This window comes from Pelmatolapia mariae, linkage group LG16_19, assembly GCF_036321145.2.
Source record: "Pelmatolapia mariae isolate MD_Pm_ZW linkage group LG16_19, Pm_UMD_F_2, whole genome shotgun sequence".
Lineage (NCBI taxonomy): Eukaryota > Metazoa > Chordata > Actinopteri > Cichliformes > Cichlidae > Pelmatolapia > Pelmatolapia mariae.
The window spans coordinates 12,296,908-12,324,784 of record NC_086241.1 but is presented as its reverse complement, the minus strand read 5'-3'; the positions used below and the strand labels follow the sequence as shown (position 1 = coordinate 12,324,784).

At 39.6% G+C, this 27,877-nt stretch overlaps 3 protein-coding genes across 4 annotated transcripts in view; 1 reads left to right on the top strand and 2 right to left on the bottom strand.

The window, feature by feature from the left end:
• Positions 1–1,727: 1,727 nt before the first annotated feature.
• sowahca (sosondowah ankyrin repeat domain family Ca) lies at positions 1,728–6,725 on the bottom strand. Its single transcript, XM_063499910.1, has 4 exons — positions 6,192–6,725; positions 5,369–5,742; positions 4,796–5,185; positions 1,728–3,869 (listed from the first exon to the last, which is right to left on the bottom strand). Exons 1-4 carry the CDS (start codon positions 6,535–6,537, stop codon positions 3,405–3,407), a joined length of 1,575 nt encoding a protein of 524 aa, XP_063355980.1. The 5' UTR covers positions 6,538–6,725; the 3' UTR covers positions 1,728–3,404.
• A 1,551-nt stretch (positions 6,726–8,276) lies between these two features.
• On the top strand, positions 8,277–18,487 carry septin10 (septin 10). Its single transcript, XM_063498661.1, has 10 exons — positions 8,277–8,411; positions 9,334–9,448; positions 9,976–10,171; positions 10,289–10,475; positions 13,897–14,058; positions 14,369–14,465; positions 15,668–15,836; positions 15,923–16,055; positions 16,437–16,615; positions 17,387–18,487. Exons 1-10 carry the CDS (start codon positions 8,382–8,384, stop codon positions 17,400–17,402), a joined length of 1,284 nt encoding a protein of 427 aa, XP_063354731.1. The 5' UTR covers positions 8,277–8,381; the 3' UTR covers positions 17,403–18,487.
• Positions 18,488–20,770: 2,283 nt separating this feature from the next.
• Positions 20,771–27,877, bottom strand: part of LOC134645360 (E3 ubiquitin-protein ligase SH3RF3-like) — a 107,583-nt gene continuing 100,476 nt past the window's right edge. For both annotated transcript variants that reach the window (XM_063498772.1, XM_063498773.1), the window contains exon 10: positions 20,771–26,026. In XM_063498772.1, coding sequence (XP_063354842.1) covers positions 25,858–26,026 — 169 coding nt within the window. In that variant the 3' untranslated portion in view covers positions 20,771–25,857. The remainder of the gene's footprint in view (positions 26,027–27,877) is intronic.

Sequence of the window (27,877 nt, the reverse complement as noted above, 5' to 3'; positions counted from 1 at the left end):
GTATGTTCATGGGGTACATGGCGGTCTGATGATTAGTGCTGTCGGCTCACAGCAAGAAAGGTTTGAATCCAGTCTGGAGCCTTTCTGTGTGGAGTTTGCAGTTCTCACAGAGTATGCATGGTTTCTCTTTGAGTACTCAGCTTCCTTCCACTGAGACCTTTTCTGACGAGGCTTCAGGGAACAGTAGATGGGTCAGATGCATCTGTGAGGTCTTCACTTGTTTTTTTTACCGGGCTCACAAATTATTTAAAACTTTTGGTGTAAATAACCAAGGTTTATAGGTACATATATATTAGCAGTATTTAAAAAGAGAAAGAACACACACCCTGCTATATATTTCAGAACACACATAATTAATACATAATAGAAACTTTGGCAATTGATTGTAATCGCCCGCAATTTCATTATTTATTAGTAAATCGCTGATATAGTTTATGCAAAAAAAAATGTTGATCAGTACCGAAAAAGAGTTCAGGCTGGATTCACTGTACTTTTTTATATCTGCCACAAGACAAACAACACTCTGATGACAGTATACATTTGTTACTCACTTGATATCTATTTGGCACTGTTTGTGACTCATTAGGGTTTGTCTGAAAGCCATCATCACTGTGGTAACTGTGTGAGATAAAAATGGACTGGACTTGGATTGGTCCAACAGTGGAGGCCCCAGGCTAAAAAGTTGGCACAGTTTCCCTGAAAGGATGGCAGAGGAATTTGCATAATAGGCATTACTCCCTTCACTGTGCATGTAGGTCAGTTACTGCAGTCAAAAAGGCTCTCTATCCTGTCCTGATCAGCAGTCATCTGGTAGATAGCCTGCCTAAGGCAAATCTGGATTCTACATAGCCAGAAAAAAAGCACATCACTTTTGACCTCTATAAATCCTTATTTGACTTCTAGATCAGGGAAACCCCAGAGATTACAGAATCATCAAAGGAGCTGACTTAAGAGCATTCAGTTTTATATAAGAAACATATTGTGACTGTTTACATGTAATCCAGCTTTTATATGGTTGGTTTGATCTGGGAAACACGAAGCAGAGAACAGACAGGGTGCCAGAAGGACATCAGAGCAACAAGAGGATTGCCAGATCTGTAGTAATCTGTTCAGGCTCAGGCACTGAGAAATGTATCGTATCCCCCACACACATATGAAAGCTTGTGGGCATTAAATTCCTCTGTACCCTATATTCTGTTTACTTTCTCTAACCAATGGCAAAAATAGCATAACAGGGAAACACAAAACTGATTGTCCTCTTAGGTTCTCTTAAGTATATTAAGATAAACAACATAAAATCTGATTTTCAAGTATTTGCAAAAATGGATTAAATAGAGTTTATATCCCAACAACAGCAGTGTTGACTTTAGGTCAGTCTGCTTAACAAGAGGTGCAAAATAAGAACTGGATGTTAATCTGTCTGGTGGGCTATGTGGACAGGAAGTTGTGGATATACTGTAAATGCCGGAGCAAAGCTGGGGTCGTCAGATCATCAATTATTCAGCACCAACAGGCAAGGACAATCAGCTGGTGTCAGCAGGAAGGGCGGATGAAGCGGCTCGCTTCAATTGTATTTTTAATCTATTCTGGTAACGTTAACATGAGTATTCACAGCTGCTCTTTACATTTTAAACCTTCTCATTATTACCGAGGTCGTTTCTCTATACAATCATTCTCTTGCATCAATGGGACGATACAGTGTAGTTGACAGACTTAAAAACTTTAGTTTATGTAAATAAAAACAAAACGTCTTTATTTCACATTTATGGATAAGACATTAATCCAAAAACAAAAGTGGCTCGTTAACAGTGATTTCACACCACACAATCACTTCACAGCATTTTACAATGAAAACACATTTTCTTTATACAGACATAAGAATTAACAGTGTGCTGCATTTCCATTTCCTCTACTCATGCCGTTGAGAAAATGACATAAAATTTCTACATCAAAAGTGTCAAGACATAGAATGACACGAATCCCCGTGATAAAAGTACAAATGCTACAAATTAGTAACAGAACATTCATGAAATCCGGGAGGAAGTAAGGTTCACATATTTGGGAAACCACTTGAGAAATCGCTGTTAAACCTATGGCACATTCTGGCCAGAGTCCTTAGAGAAAATGGAGCTTGATGAATAGATGACAGTGTGCATGCAAGGTCAGACTAATATATGGGAACAATATTGACTTTGTCTCAGTTTCATATGATGTCGTTGTTTCCGGCGGATATCTATGACCGTGGCTGCCTGAACCTTTACCCTTATGAACCAATGAATCCTGTGTCACATTTTTGGAGTAAATATAGAAATGAAATGTCAGATAACAAAGCAAAACTCTGCAACTGACATTCAGAGAGCAATATCTAAATATCAGTGTCTGAACATTTGCATACACACCACACACAAAGCAATGTAGAAACAAGTGAATTAGCTTCAGAAAATTTGAGGTACGTTATCGGCAGTAGAAAAATGTATATAAAGTTGGTGACTGTGCTTCTACTAATCTGTGTTTTTGTATAACTAATTGGAAATAATTAAACAATTCTTAGAAATATCTCCCCATTAGTGAACCTAACTCTTTTTGGTTCCAACTTTAAATAAACAAAAATGAATGGAGACATAACTTACCAAGCCCCTTTTGAATATCAGTTAACTGTGCATTTAAACGGGTAAAAATCTGATCCCCTTTTGATGTTATGCCTAGAATTTTAAAACATAGATATGATCTGGGACCCAAATGGATTTTTCTACTACCAATTTTAAAAAGTGACAAGTGCAAACATGATGACCGTACACTGTTGCTCGTTATAAAAAAATCTGCGATTACAACTGTCTGAATATTAAAATCTGCCACTTTAAAAAATAAAATATTTGTTCACATTACAGGAATGTACTAAAAAAAAACGTCAGCACCATCTAATTTCAGACTAATAGTGTGTGTAAATATATTACTCTGCAAACAGAAACGCGGTGAGGAAACGAACCAAAGTGCTTCAAAGTGAAAACTTTCTACAATACTGCTTGTTGCTTTTGCATTTTTATGAACATAACTGTACTGTAACATATTTAAACTATGTTTGTGATGTTAGTTGTCCAAATTAAATAAAGGGAAAAAAAAAGTCAAAACAAAATCAAGTTTGAAAGAATTCACAGTCTAGCCAAGGCAAATAAACTGTCACGTGACTGTACCCTTCCCTCAGTGACAAACAATAACTGCAACAGGAACAAAAATAAACTAGAATTTTAGAAAACATAATTTTGTAAAATGTGTTAGTTTCTGCACTGTTATATTTTGTCACTAAAATATCTGACCTGTCAGATAATAAAAGGTACCTATGCTACAAATAAAAACACCTGGGAATGGTGTACAGCTCTGTGTCGCTGGCTTAGAGTGGTGTTGATTTATCCAAACAGGTTGGACAGCGGTCTTGTTCGTAGAGGACTGCTGTGTAGCTCCTCTCCTCTTCCCACCTCTCCTGTGTCCCTGAAGGAGGCGCTGTGGATGATCTGGGCTCTGTGGCGTCCTCTGTGCAGCCGGGCATTCAGTCGGCTCAAAGACGTCTTCCTCTGCATCCCCCCTTTACTCTTCCCGTTCCCCGTTCCATCTTCGGATGCCTCTGTTGGTGAATTCAGCAGCCGGAGCGGGTTCAGATTCCCTTGGAGGACTTTGGCAAATCTCCAGCCCCGACCTCTGCCGCTGCCGCTGTTGTTGTTCTCGCTGTCTGACTCAGGTCCCGGTGAGGTGACCACTCCTTCTTCCAGCAGGTCAGCGGCCAGCGGTGGGGACAGGTACTGCATTGGTCTCCTCCCGCTGTAATCTCGAGCTTCAGGGTCTGCATCCCAGTCTGACAGCAGGACACGAACCACCTGTCAATGCAAACACATCACATGCAAACATGAGATGTCTCGTTTTCATGGATATTAGAAGGCGACCATGTAGCAGCCCGGGTTCGAATCTGACCCGCAGCCCTATTCTGCATTTCTCCCCACTTTCATGTCTGTCTACACCATCTCTATCCAATAAAGGTTAAAATGCCACAATAATAATAATTATTAATAAAAAAAATGAATAACTAGACATTTGAAACTTGCTCACAACTGGGTGTTCCAACAGGGCAATAATCCCAAACACAAATAAAAACTAGAAGGTGTCTGTGAAGGTTCTCAGTCATCCAGGTCATCGTAGTCTAAGGAGCTTGGAAAGAAAAGCGTCTGGACTTCTTTACGTTGCTTTCAAGCAACGTAAAGAAGTCCAGACGCTGGACTCATTGGTTTCTAGCAGAAGTCCAGACGCTTTTCTTTCCAAAAAAACTAGAAGGGATAAAGAAGGCTAACATTAAGCTTCTGGTAAGAGCACTGACCTGTAATAGGTTCTAAATGAATCAACTCTGCACAAGAGAGTGGTCAAATATCCATATGGCTACTAAAACATGTGGTTGAGGTGCAACTTGCTAAGGAATATTGAACCAAATAACAGTGCACGTTTGAACTCCTATGTATACTTTTGGCGCTATGTGGATTGCAGAATATCTAAAATAAGTCCAAACTTGTGCTTTTGTCATAACAATATATGCTGTACAATGATTCCATCCTGGAAAAAAAAAAGATTCAAAGAAATCCTTAAAAAACCCAAATTACCACCCATGATGAGTGTGTTTAAACTTTTGTCTACAACCATAGTTCAGTTAACTTGTTTTGAGCTAATGTTTCTAGCCTGGGGAGATAAAGTGTAGGTAATTATGTACTGCTTCACTGAGCAGGTGTAACACATGATACTACTCCCTGCAACCCACCTGGGTGTGTCCATGCATGGCGGCCAGGTGCAGCGGTGTGTAACCAGCACTTGATCTCACATTCACATTCACAGGTATAGTGTTCTCTTTGGCAAAGGTGAGCAGCTGAGACAGCAGCTCAGCTTTGCCCTGCTTAGCTGCCCAGTGGAGGCAGGTAAAACCAGTCACAAAGTCCCTCTTGGTCACCAGGCTGGGTTCAACAGCAAGCAGGGGCTGAAGGCTGTCCCACAGGCCGTCTGAGGCGCACAGCATCCACTCGTGCTCTAGAGGGTCCAGGGTTACTGAGGCGCAGTCCTCGTCAGTGGCTGAGGAGAGTAGGGACGCCGAGTCGCCTTCGCTCTTAACCGAGTCCCGGAGGCGTGACCCACGGTTGATCAGAGATCTCCGCACCTGACAGAACATACAATAGCCGTGGCTTTTGTTAAGATTTTTGTGTCACAGTACAAAATGCAGTCATTTAGAAATTCCCAGCACACTGTTACTTTCTACAGAAAGCTGCCATTCAAAGAAAAGAAAAAGAAAAAGGGCAAAAGCAACAAATACTTAATAATAATAAAAAGCACAGTGTCCTACCTGAGGAGAACTACTCATCATCAGCTCTATGAAGTTCCTGCGACTTCCTTTGGGTGTTTGGATATCTCCTATATGGTCCAGTCCCTCCAGAGCACTGTCTTCAGACAGGCAGCTGGTCAGCATGGCCCGCTGTGACCCTTTAGACACCCTGCGTGCCCCTCTTGTCTGCTGGTTATGAGATCCTCCGGGTTGGGCCTGGTCGAGATCTGGCATCCCAAGAACTGGAGCTGACTCTCGTCTCCTTCTGTCTCTCAGCTTAACTTCACCCCCTCCACCAGGGGTAGGAACTCCTGTGCTGGTCTTGCTCTGGGATGGGGTTGCAGGTTTCTTATTGCCATTTTTCTGTTTGTCATTGTCCAGTGGAAAGTGGACCCCTGTAAGACCATTAATTTTTTTTGTGTGTTCATTCAACTTCATGCAGACTTTTGATCACATGCTGCAGAATTTAACAGGCTGTTGTTGTTATTTTTCTCATTGGTGTCATTAGTATCCTGAACCTTAGGGATTTTATGTTTTTTGGCAGGATATGATCCAAAATGAAATTTAATCAAACACTATTTTGTACGGTGAAATTAAAAAAAAAAAAAAGCAGTATGCGTATAGGCCTGTAAAAACAACAAAATAATTGCCAAACCTTTTATTTATTCGTGCTGTATTACTCAACAGACTGAACGACTGGTTTTGTCGTTTTGACAAATAAACAAGTAGACAGTACATAAACAAAAATACAGATAAAACAGCCTACGTTACACGTAAGAAAGCAATTCATGGATGAAACACGTGCGTAAAAATCACGCAAACACAATGGATCCGTCGTCCTCACCTGTTTGGTCGCCCTTATCATGATTGCCGTTGACACAGTTGTTGTCCAGCGTCTCTTGGATGTTGCCATTGCACTCCGCACCATCGTGGCCATCTACGTCCGTACGCATCACCGACGCCCCGCTGCCTTCACTGTTCAAACACACAAATTTCACGCCGTTTTCCACCTTTACGAAACCCACGCTGTCAACGATGCTTTTCAGCACCTCGCGATCCACCCCTTCCTTCGACTGTTCATTCAGCGATAGGAAATGATCGATCAGCTCCATCTGTTGGACCCTCCCTCCTCTCTCCGACAGGAACTCCTGCACGGCTTGCACTGTGCAGCGGGACGCCATCATCATCATCGTCCTCGTCCTGAACGACTCAAACAGAGCGCAAAGATCATTGGGTTATTTGCGCAAGAAGGTTTAAAAATGAGCCCATTAACGCTCTCATTCGCTTAAGGAGAGGATGACAGCATCTTCTTCTCTGGCCTCCTCCTCTCCTCCATGGGAAGACCAGTGTTTAGCTCTGTCAGACAGGGGGCGCTCACATCGTCTCACAGGCAAGGGGCAAGAATCATGTTGCGTTCCAGTGCTCATCGGAAACGCGGGCTTCCCAGACGACTAGTTATTTAAAAGTGACCATAAATACTGCGTATACATAATATATAATAAAATACACATTGTTTCCGGTCAACACACTCACAGTATTAATAATAATTGCACTACACAATTTGAACTATGCAAAATAATATCCAAGGTTTATCCAGGTTGCATTATGTTCATCCTATTTACAGCTATCTTTCATGCTCAGTTGGAATTTGTTATAATTTGTATTATGTTCTGTAACTTAAACGTTTCTTTTAACACGTTTCTTTTTGCATGCAGTGAGGAAACCGGACTCAATCTCCTTGTATTTGTGCAAAAACCTGCCAGGATTAAGAGGATTCTGATCCTAAAACATTTACCTCACAAAGAAAAGTAATAAAAGTAATCCACCGCAGAACTTGATCTTTCAGTCCTTATTAACATTTTACAAAACAACAAAAACAGGAGGTTATTTGAGTAAACAAATACACCTTAACAGTCAAGAAGTAAATTCAAGGGGAAGAGCACAAATTATTGACCTAAAAGGTGCAAATTGAACCTTAAGCTTATTAAACCTGTACTTATTTGTTATATTAAGATTTCAACCAAACAAACACAAAAGATAATACAGAACCAGGACAAAAACAAATGTTTCTTTTAAACAATGGAAATCATTCTGTTCCACATTTTTATATTTGTTTACGATCTGATTTTTAGACTGTTTTTAAAATGACATAGTGAACAGAACAATCTTAATTCCTCATTACAGTTACTCACATTTACCCACATAACAGATACACCTTGTATTTGTTTTTAAATTGTCCTGGCCCTTGCTTTTAAAAGATATTTTTTATTCTTAGTTAACATGCTTTCCCTCTAATTTAAAACCTCCAAATACAGTTTAGAAGGAGATTTTTTTGTGCTTTGTACAATATCGGTGGAGTCCGAAGCTCAATGAAACAGTAGAATTTTAAGGAATGCAATTTAATGGATATTCTAATGCCTTGATCATCATAATCTGATAATCTTAAATCTATTTATAATTGCTTTTGCTTTCTTCTGTAGCATATAAACCGGATTAGTTAGTTGGTCTTACATGCATTTCCCCATAGCTATACACAGCAGATCATATATGGAACAGTTTTAAATTAATATAATATATATAATGATTTTTCATTTCATTATTTTATTATAATAATCACACCTCAAAAAAATCTGATTTCATACACTTTAATGTTTTGTCCCCAAAGTAAGCACTGGGAAAATTAAATTGCGCTGTACCATTATTAGAAAAGGGGGGCGATTTTATTACTGCATTATGTTTTTCTTGCTTTTCAGCGCTATCTTATCTTTTATTTTTGTAAATTACATGCTGTAGAACATTTAAATATTGGAGCCGCCGCAAAATTTGCCATAACTTGCATGACTGTCGATATAAAGAAAATTTAGAAATCGTCCCATTACTACATTGTCTTTAATGGTGTCGTCTGTCCAGTTGTCGACAGCAGTAGGGCGGTACTGAGCGAGATTCTTTGAGAAAGAAGTCGATCCTTTTCTCGTTTTTTTATTTTTATTTTTTAAAAGTTATTTCTGAATCTGTTTACAACCTATCTTAAGTTATGGCTTCTTCGGATGTTGCACGGCAGCCGGTTAGTATTTTTTATTTTATTTTATTTTTTTACTCTGTGTTGTCGACAATTAACTTCTTTCTAGACAGTTGAGCAGGGAGTGTCCGAGGCTATCGTTAAGTTAGCTCCTAGCCTGAAAACTTTCAGTTATTACAGTTTTGGAAAACATTCATGTTTAAACGGAGCAAAGTTTAAAACTCGACAACATATTTATCATGTGCTATCAACACAAGCACTGAACCTTTGTTTAAAAAGATCCCCGGCTATGCCTTTCGCTACGGCAAACGGCGGAGAGGGCGCTAGCTGGCTAACGCTACACTAGCAGTGCTACATTAGTTTCATAGAATCGTTAACGTTAGCTCCGTGATAAGCTTTTGAAAATATGTGTGCAGTTCGTGCCTGCCGCAAGTATTTGTACGTTGCGGGAGCTTTGTGACACAAAGATCATTGATTATTAGCCCTCACAAATCTGAATGAAAGTTGGCGTTTTCGACCTCCAGCAATGACAAGGATTCAGAAATAAAGCAGAGCACCGCCCACAGAGTTATTAAAGGTTCTTAATCATAGCATATCTAAATCAGTGCTGACCACCTACGCTCGGGATGTTTCATTAATTCAGACTGGAGAAAGTCTGACGAAGTGGACGACGGTGATATTTAAAGTTATCTCAGGCTTTTGGAAGTTAGGACAATAAGATAAATCCACATATTTAACGTCTTCTAACAGCTTTTGTGCCTCTTTGGCCCACACAGGCTTTAAAAACCAGATTTATCTAATGAGGCAAAGAACGAAGACAAAAATACGTAAACATCTTGGCTGGACTAGACTACTCGGTGCAATATGTGATTCTGTTTGTTTGTAAGTGCAATATTTTGTGAAAGAAACAGGAAAAAAAGCATCATAATGTTACAACCCAGCTTTTTCTGTCAAATTTATTCCACAGGATAAAGGAGTCCGGTCCTTGTCTCTTGCTGGCCATGTGGGCTTTGACAGCCTTCCTGACCAGCTTGTCAACAAGTCCATCTGCCAGGGCTTCTGCTTTAATATTCTCTGCATCGGTACTGCGTCGCTCACACATAGATACATAGATGAAACTCTGCATACATTATGCAGAGTTTCTTTTTGCCGTTGATGATGAGCTAATTTTATTTATTTATTTATTTTTTGGTATTTAGGATAAAATTAAGACATTTTTTATTATTTGTCATGTCATTTAGACAGGAGTAATGGACATTTTTGTTGAACAAATTGACAGGAATAACAGAACATAGACTCTCTCAGAAAGTTTTACTGCCTTTATAAAATGTAGGTAGATTGTCTGTCATTAAATAGTAATAGAAATGCATTGCTAAATTTGATTTTGCATACAAACATTCAGTTAATGATCTCAGTTTGCAGCTCTTAGTCAGGCATGCCTGATGTTAAAGCTCCTGCACAATTAGCTAGAATTCATTGTGACCACAGTTGCATTGCTGGATAAATCTGACTTTTTGGCAGTTATAGCTACAATAAAATTGTGCTGAAAAGTTTCTGTTTCAAGTTTAGTTACTAAAGATTGCATCATACTTCTCTTTTGTGCCCCTAGGTGAGACGGGTATAGGCAAGTCTACACTGATGGACACGCTATTTAATACCAACTTTGAGAACTTTGAGTCATCCCACTTTGAACCTCAGGTGAAGCTCCGGGCTCAAACGTATGACCTGCAGGAGAGTAACGTCAGACTACGTCTCACTGTGGTCAACACAGTTGGCTTTGGAGACCAGATGAATAAACAAGAGAGGTACGAGGAAGAGCTGAGTAGGTTATTAATGTTGGAGGATTGCGACTGCCGTGAAGTGATTTTACTGTCGTTGTGAACTTGCCAGTTACTGATGATCACTTTATGTATGTCTTTTAGCTACCAGCCTGTGGTGGACTACATTGATAGGCAATTTGAGAGTTATCTCCAGGAGGAGCTAAAAATCAAGCGTTCTCTTCACAACTACCATGACTCACGGGTCCATGCCTGCCTTTACTTCATTTCCCCCTCAGGCCATTCACTCAAATCCCTTGATCTGGTCACCATGAAGAAACTAGACAGCAAGGTAGGAGAAAGGACCACAATGTTTTGTGCATGTCAGAGGGTATAATTAATGTGTTGGATTTCTCAGTGTCACTGTAATGTAATATTTAAGAAAATCTGTCAGTTTTAAAGTTGTTTTCTTTATTTTTGAAGTAGAAAAAGTAACAAGTCAAGTTGTTTCACGCGTTTTGTGTAACTGATGGCGAAACTTACCTGTTTCTGTGGTTGCAGTGCTACTAAGTAGCATAGTTAATAGCAGGCTTAAGTTCTAAAAAAAAATCTAGCCCAGCAACATTTCAGTCAGACAGCTCACATTTGAAATGTATTATTGCAGCACAAGAATATAATTGGAGTTTAGCATCTAGATATGTTACACTTGTTCATTGGGAAATGATGATGTACTCCAAAGGTTAAACCGTAATTAGAAGGGCATGTTTGGTATTTGATCTGAGGAGAGTCAGGTGTGTTAATGTGTATGTCACAACATACCTTCAAACCTAGTTTGTGCTCACAATTGTTACTTTTGCAAACAGCAGCATTCACCAAAACTGACGTCACAACTATTGGCATGCGCCATGCTGTGGTGTAGTTTGGGCTTGTCGTTTCCCTTTTCGATTGCTGTAACCTGACACATAAATCTATGATCATGTTGGTTTTTAACTACCATTTAAGTAAATATCAGAACAGAAGCTAAGATTCCTGGAATATACAGAGGGTTTGAAGAGATTATACGTTTTAGAGGAAAAAAACCAAACCAACTTGCTTTTCATGTCTTCTTGTTTTGACCTTTTCTACTCTTATGCCAGCACTAATGCCAAGATTTTTTAAAATGGTAAATGGCCTGTATTTGTATAGCGCTTTACTTAGTCCCTAAGAACCCCACAGCGCTTTACACTACATTCAGTCATCCACCCATTCACACACTGGTGATGGCAAGCTACATTGTAGCCACAGCTGCCCTGGGGCGCACTGACAGAGGTGAGGCTGCTGGACACTGGCGCCACCGGGCCCTCTGACCACCACCAGTAGGCAACGGGTGAAGTGTCTTGCCCAAGGACACAACGACCGAGACTGTCGGAGCCAGGGCTCGAACCGGCAACCTTCCGATTACAAGACGAACTGCCAACTCTGAAGTTCAGATTTCAGGAGAAGTCTGAACTGAGCTGGTTTGCTCCAAGTGCCAATATAAACAATGACGGGGCTGTGGTGACGTTACATTTGGTGTGCGTTGACCATAAACCAGGCTTAAATTGTCTACCTGACCTGGACCACTGCCCTCGGTCCACAACAGGCCAGTGATTACCAGTGAGGAAAGGGGCAATAATACAGTAGACATTCTGTAAGGCAGCATTTCATTACAGTTAAAAGGGTAAGACAATGACCAGAATTGTGGTGTGGAGATGAGTAGTAAAAAATTAGAATATGATGTAGACTATATACTAAAAGCATTGTAATCTCTGCCTTCAGTTTGGAGCTAAAGATGACGAATTGAACATTATAAAAGATGGATGCTCTGAAAAATCAAGCCAATGCTGAAGTGCCGTAAACGTTTTATGGCCGCCAGTGGATAATAACTGTGGTTCCAAAAAAGAATTTATAAAAGGTTATCTGAAAACCACCCTCAACTTCCTTTCTTTGTGACCTCAGTAAAACACCTTACTGTTATTTTTAGGTAATCCTGAATAATAAAAACAAAAGTTAAAAATCTAGTCAAGAGAATTATGGAGGATATGTTCAGTTTCAGATCCTCCTCTCTTGTTACACCAAGGAGGTGATGGCAAACGCTGTTCAGCTTAGAACAGATTTCACAAACCACTGGCTGATGTCATTGTGGTTACATCCATCTTTTGTACTGTCTGTGGATGAAGATGAAGGCTGGCTTAACTTCGATAGCTTTGTCTTCAGTGAACTACAGGGATAACAGGAGATTTAGTGATGCGTTCATGATGCATTTGCAGGAGATAAATTGCAAACTTGGAAAAGGTGCCTTCTTTTAGTGCTTCTTTAGTAGTAATACGCTGTGAAAACATTTAACACAAAGACAGATTATATGTGGTTGTGTGTGGGAGAGATGGTGGGAGTTTCTGTATAAGTTACTGCTGTGGTTGTTTTTATGTCTGACTGCTGGGAGAGGTTCACTGTCCAACTAGCTGAACCCCCTTCTATCCATTCCTCTTGAAATGGTTAGAGACTTTCCCATGCTCCCTGTGTGTAGCAACTTTGTGCTTTTTGTGTGTTTGTGTGGTTTCGCTGCTCTGGAGTGTCGGTAACCCTGGATTTGCGTGTGAAAGGGATAGAAGCAGCACTGGAATGCTGTAATCACCTCACGCACACACACTCGAGTTGTCCTTCTGTGTCAGTGTACAGAACCACACAGAAAGAGCCAATTGTTCAATCTGCAGCAGTGACTGACAGACAGTCACTCACTCAGACAGCTGTTGGATCAGATCTCTTAAGACTTCTCTGCTGGGGTCAGTGTGTGTATTCTGTATGTGTGTATGGGTGTGTGTGGTCTGGCCCCAGAAGCTCGCCCAATGACAACAAGTCATTCCAGGTCCCAGTTTGGTTTGACAACGTGACAGACAGACAGACAGGAATGCGGGATGACTTGGACAGCATAGTGAACTGCTGGGCCAGAAATGGCATTCAGAAAACATGGTTTTTATAACACTTAGCAAAAAATAGTTTTAGGAGAAAGAATTTCTGATAAAGAGAGAGACAACAAATACAGTTCCCGTTCTTGTTGAGTGATACTGTTATCAGTCTGATGACAGGATGTATTTAATGTGTCTACATGTACTTTCATGGTATGCTGGGCTGTGAAAACGACTTGTTTTAGCTCAATTAGTGGATACTTGTGATATCAGGAGTTGCTCTTTTTATTGAAGATAACTTTGTGAATTTAGTGTTTTGAATTTTATATATTGTCTTCATGCAATTTAAAGATAACAGTAGTTGCTGTCATGGTATAGCAGCAGCATTCAAAGTGATTTAGTTCTTATTGAGAACTACATTTATTTGTATATATTTTATATTTTTCAGTGTTTATCTGTATATAAATGTCCTTTAGCATACTGAGAGGAAATGCAGTGGTTTTCATGTCTTAGTTCTCAGTGTCATTGAACCATATCAAGCTACTGATATCAGTGTGGCCTTGCATTCTTTAGTGGATTTATAATTTTGTGCATTTGAGGCATTGGATGTTAATGGAGATGAAGGTCTGATTATGAAAATGGAAGCTAAATTGTGACTCCATCATAACAAAGACATGGTGAAAATATGTGTGATGGTAAACTGGATTATCAGATTATCATTTTGTTTTTAATTATTATTACTATTTTCTTTCACAGATGGCATGAAAAGTTATTGTCTGTAGCTGGCATGTATTTCTAAAAAATACTGTCAGTATGCTTATCATGAAGATTTATCACATCTGTCTGTAGGTGAATATCATCCCAGTGATTGCCAAGGCCGACACCATCAGCAAGAGTGAACTGCACAAGTTCAAGATCAAGATCATGAGTGAGCTGGTCAGCAATGGTGTCCAGATATACCAGTTCCCACTGGATGATGAGACTGTGGCCAAAGTCAACACTACAATGAATGTAAGGAAACACACACGCTCACACACACACACAGACACACACAGACTTTTCTCAGATACAGGTTTAGGTGAATGTTTTTACTGGCAGAAATGTTCGAAACATATAATTCAAATTGCAGGCACACACCATGTGTGTTTTGTTTTGTCAAAGGAAACATTTCTGAGGTGTAAAAGGCATCTGTGATTTTAAGTGAGAATATTAATGTAAGCGTTTGATCTACAACAGCTTTAGTTAAAGTATTGTTCCAAGCTGTGTCTTTTGCTTCAGATGCATGAATCCATCTTATATATGATTTTTTTTTTTCTTCAAGGGTCATTTGCCATTTGCTGTAGTAGGCAGCACAGAGGAGGTTTCTGTTGGAAACAAGATGGTGAAAGCTCGCCAGTATCCATGGGGTGTAGTGCAAGGTAGGATGAATTACTCTGTTTATGGATTTCTTTAAAGCTTTGGCAGTTTACCGTAACATTTTCCTTTACTGTGGTTTTCACTGGCTACACTTTGTGTCATGCTTGAAACTAGTGCTGGGCGATATGGAAAAAATATTTGTCACGAAATGAATTATTTTATGTCACGATAACGATATATATCACGATATACATCACGATATACCACAATATTACCACAATGTTTCCAGTTAATTTCATTGCTCACTTTTCTCCAACTTTATTTTGAAGAGACATTTAACGGAACTGTTACAAATAAGAAACAAACATTTTAGTGCAGCAATATAAATGTATCAAATGAAAACAGCTGTGGCCTCATGTAGGGCTGCGTATCTCTGCTCATCCATAGGTCAGTAGTCAAGGCATAATGCACGACACTGCAAACATCCTTCTCTACTTTGGCCCGGCATGCCTTTACAAATATAACGCGAGATGGCTCCTGTGATTTGTTTATGGCGCTGGGACGTTTTCTCATACGGGGTGCCTTGTGCGAAAGACTGCTGTATCTTCAGCTGGCTATAGTTTTTCTGGATTCTTGAGTATTCTTTTTCGTGGACCTTCTGTAGGTGATAGAAGAGATTTGTTGTGTTGCCATCGGGCATGGGAATAGTTTTATAGCATAGCTTGCAAATGGGTGTCTTCCGCTCTGTCGGTGCTGTTGAACCCGAAATGTAACCAAATCACAGACGTACCCTCTGTTTTCGGTAAAAGTGCTTCTTTTTGGGGTGCCTGTGTAGCTGTCTCTGCCTGTTGCAGGGCATGAAACTGCAACCTGTCGCGCGTCCATCGTTTTGAGTTACCATAAAGCATCTCACAAATCCGGGTGCACGTAAAGCAGCACCATTTTGTTTATACTTTATTTTCTCTTGCATAAAGTTAGAGTATGTATAGTGACAAGACAACACTAATATATTTGCCACAGGCTATTTAATGATAAATTTTATGTAATAATAATTTATAGAATTAGGTTAGAAACGATAGAAGACAAATGGCACGATAGACACTTTTCTATCGTCCACACGATATATACATATATATATATATATATATATATATATAGTCATATCGCCCAGCACTACTTGAAACTATTTTTTTTTAACTTGAAGCTTAGAATGTATTTTATTATGAAGAATAACCCTTTGATTTCTTTGATGTGTGTGGATCAGTGGAAAATGAGAATCATTGCGACTTTGTTAAGCTGAGGGAGATGCTCATATGCGTAAATATGGAAGACCTGAGAGAGCAGACCCACACTCGTCATTACGAGCTCTACAGACGCTGCAAGCTTGAAGAGCTTGGTTTCAAAGACACAGACTCAGAGTGCAAACCTGTCAGGTGTGACGTCACAAACCCATGCATACATCCACAAAATGAGAAAATGCACGGGCATATGACTTACAGCCGAGTTATGTGTGTTGCAGTTTGCAGCAGACGTATGAGGCAAAGCGTCAGGAGTTCCTGGTGGAGCTGCAGAAGAGGGAGGATGAAATGAGGCAGATGTTTGTGCAGAGGGTAAAGGACAAGGAAGCGGAACTAAAGGAGGCTGAAAGAGAGGTATACAGTGCATACATGCAAACTGATGTCCACACAACACACCTTAAGCAATGTGCTTTTTGTCCCGAGTTTCCTATTCTTTATATTTAACAGACAAATAAAATCTCGCATCAGCTGAAGAGATTAAAGTAAAAATGTGTTTCCTATTGGAAAAATAAAGTCAGCTTTTCCATTTTTCCCCATTAAATAAGTCATTTATTTATATTCCGCTTTCAGTTTTATGCTCTATTATAAAAAAAGAAGAAGAAAAAATTCACTGTTTTGTTTTCACCCAATCAGTCTACCTTTCTACACTTTTACATTCAATTTGTTCGACGTGTGAAAGTAAGACTTGACTTTTATTATGTAATGAATATGTGTTGTCACGTCTCATTGTTTCAGCTCCAGAGTCGTTTTGAGCAGCTCAAGCGCCTCCATGCAGAAGAGAAAGCTGCTTTGGAGGAGAAGAAGCGGCTTCTTGATGAAGACCAAAGCTCCTTCGGCAAGAGAAAAGCTGCTGCCCAACTCCTGCAGGCCCAGAGCCTCACTGCCAATGGCAAGAAGGACAAAGACCGGAAGAAGTAAGAGAATTCTGCAAATACCAGTGCCTGTGCTTTTATGGAATACTGGGGGGCGAGTCATACTTGATATCTGAGTAATGTGTTAGGAATAAATAGATGCCACATTGTTTGTTGGAAATGAAAATTATCAACATACAGAGGGCTGAATTCATCAAACCAAAGAAAAAATGATGGCTTAAAATTACAGTTTTGATTTTTGTGAAGGCGATGCTCTCATGACTCCTCGAGTGATGCCACTGACCAGCCAATCGTGGCATGCAGTCTGTAGATGTCATATTTTTAATACCTGCTCAGATTGCTTGGAACCCCGACTGGTCAGGTGCTATTTTAGTATCTGGTACCAGGTACTATGACCTAATGGAAAACCTTGAAAAGTCGATCTGAGTAGGTAATAATGGAAAAGGAGCTATTGTTGCCTCTTAGTGCTCCTGTTGTTAATTTCATAAACACCTCTGCTCCTTAACTGGCCAGATCAATACCCCAGAAGTTTACCTGGCGTGATGCTATACTTTGATTAAAAAGTGTTCCTTTATATATATACATAATATTGTGAGTAAGCACCCCTGCACAGGTCATTAATTACTTGTTCTCTAAGAGACAGTGCAGATGAAGACATACTCATTGAACTCAAGGGTATCAAATCTGATAACTAATGAGGATGTTTAAGATCTGTGCACATGTAAGATGTTGTTTAAGTTATTGACACTGATTAACTGCAAACGGGAAATTCTGTAAGTTGCTCATATGTCTCTCTCTTGTTCTTTTTTTCAGTTCTGGTTTCATGTGAAGATTCTCAGTTGTGACCAGCAAAACCGGTGACATTATACCCCACACCCTTTCCACACCCCTGTGGCCAGTTGTAACGCTAAAGAAACCCCCCACATAAATCAGTTCAACAAAGTGCACAATGGGTTTTAAAATGAATCATGTATTTAATTTTTTATTTCTCTAGCAGTGAAGTGGTTCCTGTGAGGTACAATTCACTTTCAGCTTGTCAGCACCATATGTAATAATCCGTCACCATTTTTGAAGGTTTGTCTAGTGTTTCTGTCATTAAGAGTTGTCAGAAGTGTCACAGGATATTATATTTCCCTGTTTCTTTCTAGTTTTTTATATTCTCTTTGTTTGGTACACCACCTTGATGCTCTAAATCTTTAATCTGAACATACTAGCATTAACTAAAAAAAAACCCCAAAAAACACTGTTAGGAACCTCACACGTTCTCTTGCGGTTGTTCCAAAGGGAACAAATTGGTTCAGAGCGTTTCACTTCTCTGCCGAGGTTTACAGTTAAACGGTTTTCTGAGGAGGGTAAAACAGAGGCTTGGTTTGGGATTAGGTACATGTTACTGTGTATTTTTATACATATATATTTTGTTTTACTTGCTCTCTTATTTTCATTTTATTTTATTTTTTTTATATATTGACACCAACCGTTGACGCTTGCAGTCCTGTCTGTATGAGAAGAGCTGACTCACGGGGAAAAAATGCATCACACCGAGTCGCTGTTTGAGGGAGAATTGTATTTCTCTGAAGACTGTATTCTACATATTTCTGTTCATCGCTTTTTGGACTTTTTAACTGTGTGAAACCCTTTCTCAGCAATACTCCAGCGTAAACCGCTGCTGGTTTCAATGATTTAAAAAAAAAAAACTTACTGTATTTACACTAGTTAAAGGTAATAGTGCCTTATCTGTATTAAACCTAAAAACTACGCTATCCAGTTTGTGAGCACATCCAGGGAAACACACCGATGCCTACTGGATAAATGCTTGCCTGAGACACATTTGTACTACACTTATATTTAAGGAATAAACAGTATTATATGGGAGCTTTTCTTCTTTCTAAATAAATCTTTGTATTTTTATGATGATGGATTGTGTTTGTCTACTTCATTAAAGGCTGGGATGTTTATAGGCAACACATTTCCTCTCTAGTGAGCTGGATTGGTATAATTCCATTATAACCTGCCCATCTATGATAAGAAATCAAAGTAGATCTTGGTTTAAAAATGAATGTAAAAAAGAATTGTGACAAACTGAAGGATTTCTTTTACTAATATCCTTGATTTATCAGGTGCACAAGAACAATGCCCCGTCCACCCACCTGCCTGCTGTTTAAAATGTGCTTGTGAGGGGCAGCCAATTAGAAGAAAGTTGACTTGTTTAACACATGGATGTGCTGATGGTACTGCACTAAGGCCCAGTGTAAGACGAAGGTTACTGTGAACTCATGCAAGTATAGAAATATAGAATTTGTGAGCTTAATTGATTATTTTTCTGATGATTTCTGGTTCTTTTCAAATTATTATTATCATTATTATTATTATTATTATTATATTTTTTGTTTTTACACAGTTGTCAAATAGAAACATAATATGCAAATGTGGTGGTTTACCTGGGATTTGTGAAGTTAAATAATTGAGAAGCTGCTGATTTGTGTTGGTGTACAAATCCAGCAGTGGTTCTGTTCTGATACAGCTTGAGGTTCAGACTGTGATGTAATGAATGAGGACTGATTTAACCGTACCCACAGTCTGTTTGCCTTCAAAGATTTGACAGTGGAAGGGCTACAAACTGAAATGTTATGTCCATGTGTAATGGCATCACTGCAGTCCTGCCAAGGAATTCCCCCAGGATATCTAATTGTGGAGATTATTACACTATTAAATGTACTGTTGGTCTGACATTATACACTGTATTTGGGGGAAATCATTTCTTTAGCGAGGCCTGTTTTTGCCTCACTAAAGTTTTGTTGTTGGTTGCTGACACTACATCTAATCACTGGAATAACACTTTTAAGGCATTTGAGTGTTTTCTTTTATACTAAAATAAAAGAAAATGCCTCCACCTGTGTGGTTCAGTTAGAAGAAATGTTAGAAGATGTCTACATTTGGTTTTCCTTTTCTCAGAAGATACGTGGAAGAGAGCAGAGCTCTCCCTTTGCTTTAGAGTAAGATGTAGTAGGTAACAGCAGCTTAACATCTCCCCTACCCACCACTTGCTATATCTGAAAACACACACACACACACACACACACACACACACACACACACACACACGGAGTGCCCTATATTGCCTGATAAAGGACTTGTTCCCTGCAGTGTCTTACCCTACAGCACTCTTTCCCTTAGTGCAACTCTGGAGCTGGCACACAGACAGGTGGAAAGACAGCTCTGGCGTAAAGCAGAGGAATGCTGATCGATTCCTTGCAGGAGCCTGCAGCACCTCTCTGGTACAATAAGCTGAGAAGTGGATACCTAGAGGAGAACCATTTCACCCAGGAAAACTGGAGAATGGGCACGTGTGTGTGTGTGTGTGTGTGTATATACAGACACCTTCAGCTGCTCTCTAGGAGATTCAGCTCCCAGGTGGGAAGTGATTTCACCCAGTTTTCCTGGAAGAACACACTCTGTGCACTGCAGAAATCTGAAAAATCAAAGAAAAAAAGTGCAGCATGGCCTCTCTCTGCTTTAAACGCAGCAGTTTGAGTGTTAGTCGAGTTTTTTATGAGTGGGTTTACAGCTAAGATAGCTGTCATACACCTGCACTCGCACATGCAGACATTCCCGTACACACACCCCTGTCACCTTTTGCTAGTCACTCTAAATGCAAATGGGGGTGATCGCTGGAGACAGGCTCGACTCGTGAAAAGATAGGGTTGTCATTTAAGGGGAGTGCCGCTGACGCTCTGAAATTTACCAATTACACACCTCATCCACGCCAGCGTTGGCTTTTAGAGGCCAAGAGGAAGAAGATAAGAAAGGAGGAAGATAGAGATTCGAGAATGAGTCAAAGAGACAATGGGGGGGGAAGGATAAAAGAGGAAGAATGTCTCCTTTATTCCTAAACACCCTTCACTAATGATACGCCGACAACCATACCTGGAGTGTTGCTCCCACAGCTTTTCACAAGATAATTATAATTATAGCAAGATACAATATGACTCTCCAGGATGGATTCTCTAATGGCCAGCTGTGAAATCTTAATGGGCTATACAGGTAATGTCCTTGTTTTTGTACCAGGAGCACATAAATGTGAATTGATTCCGCCACTTCCTCTTTCATGACAATCGTAAAGCTGCAGGCAACATGTAGGGAAAAACACACACTGAACAGCTGTTTTAAAACAAAGGCATTTATTGCGAAAAATGCACTTGACATGAAAAAACAATCAAATCAACCACGGGTCATCAGTACAAGACGATGTATAATGATCACATGGTAGAGAGCGCTGGGCGTGGCCAGCACAGAGCATGACTTCAATGGCACAAAAGGCCTATAAATATTCTGCACAATATAGAATAATATATATACTTTTTTTCCTCCCTCTGTTTCTCTCACTGCTCTGCTGGACTCTTTCCTGGAGAGGCATGAGTACCCATGCTCCACCAAACTTTTTTTTTTAATTTATTTTTTTTTAATAAAGTTTCTTTTTTTATGTAAAGAGCTACATACAGATGCCTCCTCCCAACCTCTCTCATCACACACACAAACACCCAAGTATCCATAGGAACAAATATGACCAACATCTAAGTCAAGATGGCAGGGTGACACAGCTCAGGCTTCCTGGAAGGACAAGCCAAAATTAGCTGAGCGTTTAATATTTCAAATTCATAATCTGAAACGAGCTCAATCGAAACAGGAGCATCATACAAAATCCAACGATGTGTTCGCGTCCAGTGGGAGCTACCGCTGCTGTTCAAAGCCTGTTCACATTTTCCACAACCAGGAAGCTGAGGCAAACGACGAGCTTACATCACGTACTCAAAACACATGAAGACAGTTTGCAAAAACCAGCGGTTCAAGTTATTTTGCGTAAAGTGACCACCGTGCAGTGGTTTTATTCCTGACTTTTTGACTCTTGTAAACGCTTTCTCCTCACATCACCCACCCCAAAGAAAATAAAAAAACAAACAAGAACAAACCGGGCAAACAAGGACTTGTGCTTAAGTTTGACTCTATAGAAATTAAAGTCCTCAGTTTAGCGGGCATCCAAACAGATCCAAACTTTGCTCAGTGTTTCTACAGAAACTGTTCTGGGATCTGCTGGTTTTCCGTCTTTGTGCGGACTGAAAAGCAACCAGCAAACTTATCACACTGATACAAACAAAACAAAGAGGGAAAGAGGGCACTGATCTACCTAGAAGGAAAAGTAAGAGCGTATACTTGTGTTTGCGTGTGTATTGACATTTGTAGGCACTGGGGTTTGACTGACAGGTTTTGAAGGCCAATGTAGATATGTTCAGATTGAAGTTTCCCATCACAATATCAAAAAATTTGGCATTTACTTTCCCTTTTGTTTTTTTCAAGGTAAATAAACTGGCACTTTTAATCGACTGAACCCAAACGCCCCAATGAAACACATACAAAGATCATAGTCTGGTGCACTTGCATAAAATAACATCACAAAATCGACCAGTTAAACATTAAACGTGTTAAGAATCTTCATATAAGTAATGTTAACGGGAAACAGCCTAGCCCTAGTCTGTATGTGTGGGAAAAAACTTTAATTTAGAGTCCAGTATATTTATTTTGCTTGTATTTCAAAATTATATGCCTACTGTTCAGAAAGCACAAGTATCTCACAGCATCAAAAGTATCTGGGAGGGAAAAAGTGGTTTCTAGCAAATTCTACGTTGTAGTCTGATTTAGCATCTGTTTATGTTATGTGCTTTTTTCTTCAAGTATCCACTGATTTCGCTGGAAGGTCTCAGATTTGATCATTCGGTCTGATAATTTGTGGAAAACACGTGACAGTAGCTTCCAAACATTTTGTCCTCTAGAGTTTGTAGAGTTTCCTCTCTGAGGAAGAAAAAAAAAGACCAAAATGCGACAGGTTTTGTGCCATTTATCTTGTGGATGTTCTTTAAATTAGCTAAAATTGTATGCATGTTCAAAAAAGTGCTCTATAAATAAAGATTCTCAGAGCAGCGTAGATACCTTTTCGTATCTACACTGCTCATTTGATCAACAAAATATAGCACAATGTCAGTTCGACTTCAGGGACATCAATCTGTGCAGGTAGGAAGCATGAGGAACCATTGTGGTGCACATGAAAGTGACAGCAAGACAACCCACCACAAAGGGAATTACAGGAATTATTAAAGGATTTAAAGGTGGTGGCCACAGACCATTCCTCTCTCCTCATTCCTCCTTACTCATTTTTCAGTAGTTTTTATTCTGTCTAGTGTCCTTGTCACTACTGGCAGCATGTGACAATACTAGCAGGTTATACTACAAAGGAAGTTTTCTGTGTCAAGAAAGCAGCTCTCTTCTGACTAAATCACCGTGGTAACTTATGCTGATCACATAAAGTGGTCAAGGTCAGGTTATGTTCAGAGTTTTGGTTTAAAATTGACCGGGAGCTCCACTTTCTTTCTTTTATTTACAACATGTTCTAAGTGGAATGTAAATTGTCTGCAGGGTGAATATGTATTACGTGCGCAAGCTGTTAACATCATGAATGAATCAGAGCGTTAAAGGTTCAGCAGTGCAAACTGGGCATTGGCATGATACATTTATTCATTTGGTGATGCAGAAAATCTATAAATGTTGTTATACTTCACACGAATCTGCTCTTAACTCTTTTAGACTGCTGGAACTGCAGCTAAAGAACGCAGGACACACAATCAATAAAATTACTTTTACTTTGTTCTGCTGACAAACTAAAGCAATTTCCATCCAGATGAGCAGACTCAACGTTATGGCATTTCTGTACGTGATCATCCATCATGACACTTTGACACAATTTAGCAAGGATGGCTTAAAACTGATACGTAACTTTGATGTTTAATTGTATCTATTTGAAAGTTTCAGAGCTCTGTAATTGTTTGGGTTTTATGGAATAAGCTAAAGCAAAGAAAGCCTGGCTTTGTTGAACTTTGTAGTATATCCCTCTGCTGTGTCTCCCAGCACAATCTCAAAAGTGTGGAGGAGATGGACCATCTGATGAGGAGACATGGACATCACTGACTGGCATCAGCAGACTACACCAGAATGGGCATGTCTGCTCTTGGTGGCACATAAAGTTTGCTACGGCATCTAAATGCTCTTTCACATCTTTCACATGTGCTCAGTGTGAACCTGAACCAAAGCAGGTGAAACTATTCAAAATGGTCTGTGCTTCCTAACTGTACAGCATGACATCCCTGACATTTTATTTACTTTAGTCTGTACTGTGATGATCAAATGTTCCCTTAATGAATGAATTTTTTTGTGAGCAGTGTATTTTCCTTCCCACATAACATGGATGTAGGAAGGAAACTCAACAGTGCTTAAGCCATAAAGGCTCTGTGCTTAGGATCAGGTTAGAGCCAATTAGAAATCTAAGCGGTCAGCCAATGAATAACCCTCGCCTGTGTGTTTAACTCTGCCTTGTTTAAAAAAAATAGGTGAGGAAGTGCCTCGTGCCCTGTACCTGTGCTCTTTGACCGCCTCTTTCTCTCTGCTGTACCGCCGCACACACAGCGAGTGAGTCAGACTCTGAGTGTTGCTGTGCTTTTGTCTCCACAAGCAGGAAAACAGGTAGGTGGTTGTGGCAGAACGTAAACCAGGCAAGCCTGCATCTAAACTCTGGATACGAAAGAATCACAGAAGCAGACAGACTACACTTTCACTAAAGCAGAACAAAATTATTTGACACGATCTGAGTAACAAAGTCAATTCTGGCAGTTGCATGATGAAAGTTTGTGTCCTCTGAGTCAGGCGTTTCCCCTCTCAGCTATTCTTTCACGAGCATCGAGTCTGTGCAGTTTTGGTCTGGCAACGTTGTCTCAGGATAGATAAAAAACTGTCGAGGAAAAAGCTGAGGAAGAGGAAATACTCTTCGCAATCTTTGTACTTATTTGATGAGAACTGTCAATACTGGAAACTTTGTGGTTTTTTTACATTTCAAGCTGACATCTGAAAAAAATGTTTTAGTCATTTCGTCCCACCAAAGAAATTTGTGCTTTCTTAACGAAAAATCATATTTGCGCTTAAAACAAGTATGTCACAAGCAGCAGTGGAAATCCCCTTTGTCAAGTAAATACTGTACATTAGTAAAATACTGTAAATGTAGATATTCTGGAAGGTTGTATCAAATATTACCAAGTGCATTTCTTTTGTTTCTAAACTCATACAGAAGTTCAAAAACAGCATTATAAATACAAATGAATTCTTTAAAGGAGTTTTGGTGTGACTTTGTGTTCCTTTTTACATTCAACAATTCAGCTTAATCCAACTGATGGGGTCTGTTTAAATCAGTTGTAATAAAAAAAAAAACTTGAATAAAAATAAGCGGTTCACCATTATGTTATGATATAGAAATAGAAAAATTAATGACCTAATTTAGACTTTTTGTGACACTGGCTTTTAAATTACAAATCCTGTGACAGACAGCATGGCAACATAAAATATCTATTTCAACATTTTTAAAAAAATGTAATAATGCTACATGCATCGTTAACAAATAATATATCGGGCTGAAAAGAAACATACTGGTCGTAGATTCGACACAGAGATGTGCTTACAATGATTCTGGAGTGTAGGCTTATGTGCTTCCTCGTCACCTGGCTGTATGTTCTCACTTCTCAGACAAAGAAAGCACCCGAATTCAAGTTCTGAGGTCTCAGAGGAAAAGCAGAGCTAATGCTTTTTTGAGCTAGTGTTTGCTGGTGGATGATGCCGAGGAGGAGAATTGGGAGGCAGGGTTCGTCTTTCTGTGCTCTTTCAGTCTGCGTGCCTTCAGTAGTCAACATCACGGGTCTGGAAACTGAGTCTGATGGAGCCCCTCTGACCCAACACTGGGCGGATAATGGGAAAAGCTGCCCTGCTTCCTGTGTGGCTGAGCTGGTCGAGGCAGGGACGAGCTTCCCTGTACATTATCAGTGTGTATATGTGTTTGTGTGTGTAGATAAGTTGGACTGATATGGATTACTATAGCCAACACCAATAATTAATAATAAATAATATAATTTCTTTAGGGATTAATAAAGTATTCTCATTCTGAATTATATTTTCCAATAGAATCAAAAACATTTTAATTCCAAACAGATTACTTTGGAAAATATAAATAACAAAAAATCTCCTTTGTTTTCAAGGTTAGCCGCCTCTTAAGGCCAGTGTTGAGCTTTAATCCAATAAAACAAAGATAAATCTGGGGAACCTAATATCAGCCCAACCTTGGATTTTGTGTGTGTTCATGTGTTTTATGACTCAGTAACAGGAACAATGTGTGCATTCATTCGTCCACTTTTTGCAGTTCAGAAGCTCTCGACAAAGCTGCCTGGAAACAGGCCGGTCTGACCCGTCCTCTGCAGAGTGCCTTTGTACCAGCCGTCGTCCCTCTTCTTATGGACGAACACCACGTCTCCCTCCCGCAGCTCGATCTCTGCCTCGCTCTGGGGTGGGTACGGAACCACCACACGATACCTGCCTCACAGAAACACAGAGTAGCAAAGTCAAGATCACATGCTGGGACGATCCTCCTAACTAAATTATATCAGCCAAATGATCAAAATCTCTGAGCAATGTTTCCAGCACCTTGTTGAATCTATGCAAAGAACAAATTCTGAAGGCAAAAGGGGGCCAACCAGATACTAGCAAGGTGTATCTAATAAATTGTCAGTGAGTATAAATGTTACAATTTCGATGACTAGTTAGTCACTTCTGTGGAATATCATACTTAAATTTTTATATTTTGACAATGCCATCACACTCTAATATAATCTGCAGTTTCACACACAGGTGCAAAATAGCAGCTCTTTTGAGTGACTGAGGAGTCACTTCTTGTTACAAGAAAAAAAAAATCTAAAATTTTACCTATAAATTAAACCGTTTCTTTTTTTGAGAACCAGAGATTAATTCCACAGGCCCGTTAAATCTTCCCCAGTGAATGATGTTTTTGCAAGTGCGTGATAAGTTGTTGTGATAACCATAGTGCTGATGTTTTGGTGTAATGCTGTCAAACACAGGGGACGAGATTTGTTTTCCTTCTCTGCTTTTTTCCTCACACAAACAGAATAAGCATCATTCTGTGATAACCAGCGTTCCCATTACACCAGCATCCTGCTGACGGTGATAATTTTATGCTAAATGCATTATTCCCCCTCAACGTCCAGCTGAGGAGTCTTTAAGTGCGTTCCAGCATTTACAGGTTTTTTCTAAGGAGGCACAAAGTGTGTGTGTGTGTGTTAGTGTGTGTTCATGGGAAAGAAAAAGAATGAATGTTTTCATGAGTAGGATGGCTTACAGGGAGCTGTCTATGTGTACACAGGCTTTATTCATTTGGTAGTGCTCAGATTGTTTTTGATTGGCTCTCTTATACACCTCTTGCCTGCCAGTCAAATCAATGCACATTACTGTAAGCAATCTGAGTCTGCCATGCCTGAAAACAGTCGACCACGCCAGGCAAGTGGCCATCCGGTCAGACGAGAGCACCTTTCAGTGCTGGAAATTCAACACTTTCCTATTGAAATCAACATTGCTATAGAGAGTTGAGCTCATTTATTTATGCTTTGAGCACTGAAATGCTTGATGTCAAACCTAAGGAAACATTTACAGTCTGTAGAGGACACCGTTTTATTGCTTAAAACCTTTGCTTAGTAAAGTAATCAAAAGTTTAGTTACATTACTTTAGTGTTGTAAATAACATAGCTAAATTACATCGCTTATTGCATTTCTAAGAAGGTAACCAGTGTTTTGTAACCTCTTCTATTTCACAGGTAACACTCCTAACACTGTCTGTGTTTCACCATAGTATTACGATGTGTTCTTATTCAACACTTAAGCTCGGGTACTTAAGCTCACATATTGCAGTAAATGTAGAACAACTAACATAGATGGCAGCATATATAACAAAAAACTACCACCTCAAAAGAAACCCGGTATTACTTTTCTCTTTGTGGGAATGCAGCACCAACTGGTCATGAAGGCACCTCTGGAGAGGCTCCCAGCTTTGTTTTCATCCATTGTCTGCTTATGGTTTATTATCCCAGACTCTCACAAGATTTGATGCCAAAATTGCTTAAACTTGTCAGAAAATATTTGCTGTCATTTCCAGCTGGTCAGAGTGTTCGTTTACTCGCAGTATTTACGATATTGTCAGTGTTCTGCGCTCGCACATATCCAAATATTACCTTGTCTAACTTTTTAATCACTCTGGAGAGAAACAATATAACGGATTTGTTTGAGGAATATTGCATCGCCTGCAGCCTTGTTCTGCACAGTGACAATAAACTTGTGCTTGAGCCAAGTTCATAAAAGCATCACCTCGGCCTGCAA

Bases quoted from the DNA above. Each gene is read 5' to 3' on its own strand.
- sowahca (XM_063499910.1), bottom strand. From the start codon at position 6,537: ATGATGATGATGGCGTCCCGCTGCACAGTGCAAGCCGTGCAGGAGTTC. The intron at 5,186-5,368 runs GTAGGACACTGT...ATGTTCTGTCAG, and splicing joins TGATGAGTAGTTCTCCTCAG to GTGCGGAGATCTCTGATCAA. The intron at 3,870-4,795 runs GTGGGTTGCAGG...TTGCATTGACAG, and splicing joins CCATGCATGGACACACCCAG to GTGGTTCGTGTCCTGCTGTC.
- septin10 (XM_063498661.1), top strand. From the start codon at position 8,382: ATGGCTTCTTCGGATGTTGCACGGCAGCCG. The intron at 8,412-9,333 runs GTTAGTATTTTT...TTTATTCCACAG, and splicing joins CGGATGTTGCACGGCAGCCG to GATAAAGGAGTCCGGTCCTT. The intron at 10,172-10,288 runs GTACGAGGAAGA...TATGTCTTTTAG, and splicing joins CAGATGAATAAACAAGAGAG to CTACCAGCCTGTGGTGGACT.